At 35.3% G+C, this 8,533-nt stretch overlaps 1 protein-coding gene across 1 annotated transcript; it reads right to left on the reverse strand.

The window, feature by feature from the left end:
- Positions 1-680: 680 nt before the first annotated feature.
- Positions 681-5,939, reverse strand: LOC113335811. Its single transcript, XM_026581848.1, has 7 exons — positions 5,539-5,939; positions 3,631-3,867; positions 3,001-3,463; positions 2,620-2,772; positions 2,158-2,469; positions 1,504-1,538; positions 681-1,343 (listed from the first exon to the last, which is right to left on the reverse strand). The coding sequence occupies exons 3-7, from the start codon at positions 3,299-3,301 to the stop codon at positions 681-683; spliced, it is 1,464 nt and encodes a 487-aa protein (XP_026437633.1). The 5' UTR covers positions 3,302-3,463; positions 3,631-3,867; positions 5,539-5,939.
- Positions 5,940-8,533: the final 2,594 nt, after the last annotated feature.

Genomic DNA, 8,533 nt, shown 5'->3' on the forward strand with positions numbered 1-8,533 from the left:
GATGGTCAAAACCCCAAGCAAATCAATTTAAAGTAAACTTTGATACATCTTGGATTGATTCTTGTACTCCGGCTGGATATGGCATAATTTTGCGATGTGATACAAGTGGTGCAATCCAAGCTACAGCTGGGACTTTCAGGGCCTCCACAGCAGAAGAAGCAGAGGCTCTTAGTATGCTGGAGACAACAACTTCGGCAAAAAGAATGGACTTAAAGAACTTCTGGGTGGAAGTTGATTGTCAGAGTTGATCTTCTATGCTCAGGACAAGCAGAGTAACATCTTTTGGAGAAACCAAGCCATAGTCTCAGAAGCAGTGAAAATTTTGAAGACTTGTGAAAACTTTTTGGGCTTTATGTTTAACAACAGGAAAGGCAATGAAGTGGCAGACATTTAGACAAAAGAAGCACGCAAACGGGGAATTCATAAACAACAATGGTTGTTGATGCCACAATTTTTGAACTCTGCTCTATTATCAGATGTATGTTTTTCTAATACAGTTGCTAGTTCTAGCTTTCAAAATACGGTTAACATTATATTGGTAGACGCCAATATCTCAAATCAACTAAATGAGATAAGGGAAACCAACATTTTGGAAAATTCTGTGTAACCTTTCTTCTTTTCAATATAAGTAATTTTCAAAAAAAAAAATTCTTTGCAGCCAGAACAACCTGATTTAGAGCTCAGTTATCTTTCTTTATACTATCATATTTATCAACACTAGATTGCACATATCTATGTTTTGAAAAGAGGCTACCCCAGTACGCAGAACGAACAATTTCAACAAACAATGGTAGCTGCAGCATTACAAATAGCAATACAGGAACACAACTAAATAACGCCATAGGAATTGGTGCCCAGACACACCTATCTTCAAGCGCAATGGACAGTGCTGCACTAAAAGCTACCAATATGGTAGCCATCCATATGAATAAAGTTCCAAGACCCATAACAAGTTTTCGTGGAAGGGACGTGAGGAATTCTTCTTCTGCATACCTTGACGTGTATAAAGCTAAAAACATAAGTACTGACGTGATCGAAGAAAATAGAGCTAACGCATCAGCCACCACGAATACGATAAATGATGTACTTCCCAAGAAAACTGGAGTGCCGTTTTTGCTGCTATTACTATCACTTATATTACCTCCAGGGTTAGTAAAAGCAGCTGCAAATGCTACAGTAGCAATGAGGGTAGCTACTACCATGCAAGATCCAGATGTATCCTTCATCCATTTCTCGCCTTTCACCACTAAATCTTTATGTTCCTCTGTAAATATTGACTGAGCTGTATCTCCATCTATGTTTGGGCTGAACCTTTTTTTCTTGAGTAGGATACTTTCCACGCCCTGAAGAAAAAAAAAATTACCATAAAATTAAAGTATTTCAAGAGAAAGGTTCAGGATTATGAGACATTTTGAGTCAAACTTTAATTGCCCTTACTTTCCACGGGCTTTATATGAAACAATGTTTGATATTCTTTGGTGAGATTCAAATACCATTACTTACCTTGAACCACTGTAATTCATGTTGCATCTGCAGAGCTGCACCAGAAACCAAATTGAGTTTAGCCAAAGGCGCTAACTTTGCAGCATAGTGCAAGAGAGTGTTGTAGCTTTTATCTTCTTTAGAATATAGACTCATTTTTTCCCCCATAATATCAGCGGTTTCGCACATGTAACTAAAAATAGTATCATCTCGTTCTTGCACAGCCATTTAAATCATTGTTAGTCCTCCAATTTCTTGCCAAATTAGGTAATATAATTTCTCAAGGGTCGCCTCTATAAACTCCGTGGACCCATGCTTTATAGCTACCTTGATGGCGGTAGAACTGTCAAAAAGCTCTGCTATCTCTTTCTTGTTCATTGTTTCGTCGAGCTGTCCTAACATATTTTGGACCAATGCGAGGGCCTGTTTATGCATCAAGTTCTGGCTGTACAATTGTTTGATTTGAGTCACTGAGCAGTGAGCAAAATCAAAATCAAGTCAGCATTCAATTAAAACCTACAGTTATGATTTTTAAATAAGATTGTTGACGAACTCGAGCGCCTAACTAGGATCGGACTAATGTGTGGTACTTCAGTCACTAAATCACTTGAAAATTATAAAGAGGATTGTTTAAACAAATTAAGCTACCAATGTTATCACGAGGGAAAGAAATACCTCGCATTAGGTAAGGCATGGAGAGGATGGAGATGGACTGGATTATTGATGGGTCTTTACTAGTTGATAAGGGGACTTTATAGCCCACTGAAAGATGATCTTCATCTCCTATGATGCCATCTGAGCTCTTTGAAGAGTTCCCTGCATCCTCAATATTTGCCCTTATGCTTTGTGAAGGGTTCTCTTCGTCTGATCCGGTCCTCTCTGAACATTTACCATTTTCTCTTTCGTCCCTTTCATCTATTTCCCAAGCGTTTTTGTCATCTACTTGGCTGTCGTAGCCATGCACAGCATCCATGTCCACTTGAACTACTAGAACACATGCCCAAATATGTATTTAGATGAATATTGAGCATTTTGCATTTCAGATAAATGGAGAGGGAAAAAAATAGAAGTATATATTAATGAGTAACTAATGATTTTGTTCCTGCAATATAAATTTAATAAACGCAACTAACTAACATGAATAAATGCAACGCTGCCACCATGTTAGCTTAGCTCCGCTTAAGAATGTTGACGGCTTCCCAACAAGTATTTCGAATCCATATTGCTTAGATCGCTTCGACTTCGTACTAACCAATGCTGGAAATCGGTGGACAAGAGATGACGCTATATCTACAAGTAGGATGTTCAGTTTTAAATAAATACAAGTCCAATAAAAAAAATTATCTTGGAAAGCTTAACTTCATATCATATAAGGGTTAGGGTGATTAGATAACACCCGGAAAGCACGTGGTAATAGGTTGGGTGCGGGTGCCATAAATCAATTTGTGCATCTATAAAATAATTCTTAAACAAGCTATCTATAATAGAATACACATGTAATTAGCTTTGCACACGTACCGTAAAACTCTTGATTAATTGCATCACACAGTAGGCTAGCACCATCATGACCCAAGAATGGACTTGGGTCCTCATCATTAGTTACAGAGTAAAGGTACTCAACTATCTCTTTCTGTGCACCTGTAGTATACGCAAGAGCATAAGCTAGGGGTACCCATCCATCGCTATTGCGTATCTGAGTCAACTTCTGGTTCTTCTTAACCATCATCTCAGCTGCTTTAAGATTTCCGTACTTGACAGCTAAGTGAAGTGCTGTAAATTTAGAATTTTTTATTTTATATTCCAGTACTTCAGGTGGCATGATTCTCACAATCTCCTCTATAAACACTGAGTGATTCCTGTGTACAGCTATATGCAGCGCTGTTTCTAGTTCTTCAGTGACCACTTCTCGAATTGCTTGTGGATTGTTTTCAAAAAACCTATTAGCCTTTTCCCAGTCACCATCAGATGCTGCGTCGTACAGCTGCTTGTATCCATCAACATAATTCTTACTCATCACTTTCAATTCGCACATACATGAGCAACATAACAACAAATTTAAAAAAAAAAATATTCTAATAAACTAAATCTAACGTAAAATAATCTTCTTGTCATCATGTTGTTATCTTTATCAGAATGAAATCAACTTACTTAATTTAAGGTTCCGCTCCATAGTCGTATGATTTCCTATGAAATCACAAAGTTGATGTTCAAATGGCGGCTGCTGATATTGTTCATTATGATTATCCTCAGGTAACGCCTGCATGATCTCCTCAAACACTACCGATGGTGTCTCTTTCACGTTTTCTGAAACTTTAGCTGTAGCATTGCTACTCTTATCGGCATCTTCTTCTGGCGTCAATACTGTTGTTGGTGACAACACTAAAGCTACAAGATACAAGCCTGCTCAGATCACAGGTATAGAAACTAATTTGACAAAATTAAACACATATTTCACATACCCTGCGGCTTATGACAGTAGGAGGATGATGGGTTTTGGAAAGCTTTATGATTATCCGTTTTATAATGATTACCTGTGTTACCAATGCTTTGTAAAATATCTAATATCTGGTTTTGAGTATTTAACTGGGAGTACTGAGATTCAACGAGTACTTTAAGTAACATTTTAATCTCTACCATTTCTTGGTGAGATTGATGATCACCATCACCTGAATCTTTTGCAGACATGGTTGTAGAGAGAGCTGGAAAGATGTATAGAGAGTGAGAGTGAGTGATAATCTGGTAGGCAGAATTCTGTCGCATTCTCTATTAATACACAACAATCTGCCACCGTAATAAGAGTATTCTTAAAGTGTTCCTCATTTTCTTTGTTAGAAGTCGATAAATCAACCTTGGCATGGAAGATATGCATGAACGTAATGCACACAGCCGACCTACAGAACCAGAGTTTCTCGTTCATGACTTCTTATCTACTGTTTCACATTACAAATAAATCAACCTCACAATAGAAACTTCTACCAGTGCCTTTTGTTCTTATTATGCATTAGAGGTGTGCAAAAGCACTTGACTACCAATAACAAAATAAAGTAACAACACCTAGACCAAGTGTCGAGTTTCTAACCAACTGAATTATTCACAGTTAGTTTACTTATTGTTGAATTACATTAAACAACGCATAATGAGAGTAGGTGAAATATGTAAAAAAAATTCTTCATTAGAAAATGACGGAAAGTCCCGTGACGAATTCACAAATTAGTCCTATTTTTGTTGGAGTTGCTTTTGACTAGTTAAAGCACTCAAACTAGACTTTGGTTCCTAGAAGAAGTGACTTCTAACTTGTGAGTCTTCCACCCAGAAATTTAAAAATCTTATTCCCAGGCCATTAACTATTGAAACCAGAGTAAATTGAAATGACATTCAGGCAGATGCTCACCTTTATTGAGTAGTGTATTGGCAAAATGCACTCTTTTTCAAACTAGACAAAAGCATTGCGCGAGAAAAATACACACCATTTTCAAGTGCGTAATCTCCTGAAGATATACCTACCTTTTTATGCAGTAGAAAACTAGAAATGCTTTACTGCAGTGCTAAGTGCTAACACTTACCTCGCATATATATAAGAGTCATTGACTGACGGCTACTTGGACTACTCAAATAACACTCCATAGTATCTCCTAAATGACTCTCTAGAACCCAGAGATAGATTTGGGTACTTAGTTGCCACGTTTTAGAAAAAGTGCACATAGTTGCTCTTATCTGCCTAGAACCGTACTTGTCAGAATAAATGATCCAGAAGTTCTTTCTGGTTGCACCTTCCCTAAACGGATTAACTTAGGAGCAACACACCTTGTCCTGTTTTAAATCTCTCCAAAATATATACTTTCTAGACTTCTCAATGAAGTCGGTGTTGTTTTCTAAAACATGCTGTGCTATGATTCATTCATTCAACACAAAATTAAACCCACACTTCTACTTAACATGTAGTGTATCATTGTGAAATACTAGTTTTCACCTCAATAACAAATACCCAAATAAACATTGCGATTCTGGTTGACTTATAACATTTTTAACAATACGAAATCCAAACAAGAAATTTACCTTGAGAGTTGAGAGATAGCAGCTTCCAGATCCAATATGTGTTCTAGTGTTGGAAATTCTACTCACTTGTCTCCAGTCTGCAAATTAGGTCACACAGAAAGAGTAATCCATTTTGAAATTCATCAAGTTAAGAATCCAGAAGAATGTAGAATTAATTACTGAAACCCACAAATTAATTTACACTCTGCTGGATTCTTAAATTGAATCCAATTTCTGCTAAAGTTTACATTTTGAAATCGAATATCAAAACTAACCTAATGTAATGCCGGATAACAAGAGATGATGATGAGGATCACGAAACCCATTACAAATTTGTTCATCAATTTTTGTTTAGAAATAAGAAATTTGTTTATCATTTGCAGAGAGTGAGTGAGTTTTTTTTTTTTCTTTTTTTTTGAGAATTTGAGAATTTGAGAAACGAAATCAGATATTTCTTAACCCGGACAGACTTATTACTTTACATATTAAACCTTCCTAAAACTAAAACAAGCCCGGCCCGAAGGCGCTAATTCTTGTGAAGGAGTGAACCTACTTTTATAAGAACCACGATTTGGGGATATTGAAACTAATTGGGATATAAATTACTCACCCATTCAATAGTATTCGCTAAGGGGTGTTTTCTGCAGGCGGTAATACTAAAATACTCTTCCATCTAAATTAAAATTTAAAACTAAAAATCAAAATCAAAATCAAATCCTAACAAGTTCTTAAAGATAAGTTAAATTGAATTGTTGTTGAGCAAGAAGAAGAAGAAATGGCTTCATTGAGAAGGTACATGATACCCAATCATATTAAAAATGTTGTTGTTTTAAATCTTCGTTTGTGTTAGAATCATAAATTGAAACTTTTCGGTTTCAGTTACAATCCGCTCCTGGCTTGTGTTCATGATGAATACCCTACTGTTTTTTGTGTCGGCGTGGTTTTTAGGATGAATACCATGCCGAAACTTGCTATTTCAGACAGATTTTTTCTGTATGTTTTTGTCCTCAAACCGGCTCGGTTCACTTGGGAATCGACTATGCCGACACCACTAACGGCATGCTCGATAGTGAACTTTTTGTGACGGTAGTGTACTTATTCATGATGAATACCATATTGTTTTTCGTGCCAGCATGGTTTTTAGGATGAATACCATGCCGAAACTTGTTATTTCAGACAGATTTTTTCTGTCTGTTTTTGTCCTCAAACCGGCACGGTTCACTTGGGAACCGACTATGCCGGCACCACTACCGGCATGCTCGATAATGAACTTTTTGTGTCGGTGGTGTACTTATAATTTCAAAATTGGGGAATATTGTGTATCGGCATGGTGAAAGTATGATTACCATTCCGATTTGGCCCCTGCCGGCATGGTATTCATACTTTTACCATGCCGGCACACTACACCAAAACCAGGATTTTGTAACAGTGCAACCTGTCACAGTTTATTTTTCAGTCACAGATACACCTGTGATAAGTCCTGCAATAGTTATAACTGTTATTAAATTTTGTATTCGTGATAATAATTAGGAATATTAAATTCTTTTATTAGTCACAACAATATTTGTTGATAATTTTACAGACAATCACAATTATAATTCAAACTTCAAAGTGATGATTCCTCCCAAATATTTCACCACATCTAAAACAACGCCAAAATTATAACACTTTGAATTTTACTTGTCACTAATTTTCCCACATTTGTACAAACTAACAATTATATTTCATTTCTATAAATGAAAATACATTTTTCTTTTTCTTTTTAATTTTCTTAATATTAGAAAACAGGATCAAGACCAAGTCAACAAGTCATGACTTTATGGAAATTTGACTTTGACATATCTGCTTCTTCCGAAGACTGTAAAAATTACCAGACTACCCTTATCGGAATAAGTGCAATAAAAATTCTGAAGATTGTGAAAATGACCAGACTATCCTTATAGGAAATAATTAAAGTAAATGTTACACACTGTTAAAATGACCATATTACCCTTAATGGAAAAAGTGCAACAAAATATTATGCAGACTGTGAAAATGACCAGAATACCCTTATCATAAATAAGTGAAGTAAATATTACAGACTGTGAAAATGACCATATTACCCTTAATGGAAATTAGTGCAATAAATATTATGAAAACTGTCAAAATGACCAGACTACCCTTATCGGAATAAGTAAAGTAAATATTACAGACTGTGAAAAAACCATACAACTCTTATAAGAAATAAGTAAAGGAAATATTATAGACTGTGAAAATGACCATTTTACCCTTACTGGAAATAAGTGCAATAAATATTATGGAGACTGCGAAAATGACCAGACTACCTTATCGGAAATAAGTAAAGGAAATATTACACATTTTTAAAACGACCATATTACCCTTACTAGAAATAAGTGCAATAAATATCACGGAGACAATGAAAATGACTATATTACACCTTACTAGAAATAAGTGCAATAATTATCATGGAGACTATGAAAATGACCAAACTACCTTTATCAAAAATAAGTAAAGTAAATATTACATACTACGAAAATTACTATTTTACCCTTACTGGAAATAAGTGTAAAAAATATTCCGGAGACTATGAAAATGACCAGACTACCCTTATCAGAAATAAGTAAAGTAAATATTATAGACTGTGAAAATGACCATATTACCCTTACTGGAAATAAATGCAATGAATATCATTGAGACTATGAAAATGACCAAACTACCCTTATAAAAAATTAGTAAAGTAAATATTACAGACTCAAAATGACCATATTACCCTTACTGAAAATAAGTGCAATAAAAATCATGGAGACTATGAAAATTAGCAAACTACCCTTATCAAAAATAAGTAAAGTAAATATTACAGACTAAGAAAATGACCAATTTACCCTTATTGGAAACATATGCAATAAATATTATGGAGACTGTGAAAATGACCAGACCGCCCTTATTGGAAATAAGTAAAGTAAATATTACATACTGTGAAAATGACCATATTACCCTTACTAGAAATTAGTGCAAT

The sequence above is a fragment of the Papaver somniferum genome, unplaced genomic scaffold, assembly GCF_003573695.1.
Source record: "Papaver somniferum cultivar HN1 unplaced genomic scaffold, ASM357369v1 unplaced-scaffold_15, whole genome shotgun sequence".
Taxonomy (NCBI): domain Eukaryota; kingdom Viridiplantae; phylum Streptophyta; class Magnoliopsida; order Ranunculales; family Papaveraceae; genus Papaver; species Papaver somniferum.

Excerpts from the sequence above, each read along its gene's own strand:
- LOC113335811 (XM_026581848.1), bottom strand. The coding sequence starts at position 3,301 with ATGCCACCTGAAGTACTGGAATATAAAATAAAAAATTCTAAATTTACA. Across the intron at positions 1,539-2,157 it reads CATGCCTTACCTAATGCGAG|CTCTGCAGATGCAACATGAA; the intron begins GTATTTCTTTCC and ends TTTCTGGTGCAG. Across the intron at positions 1,344-1,503 it reads ATGAATTACAGTGGTTCAAG|GGCGTGGAAAGTATCCTACT; the intron begins GTAAGTAATGGT and ends TTTTTTCTTCAG.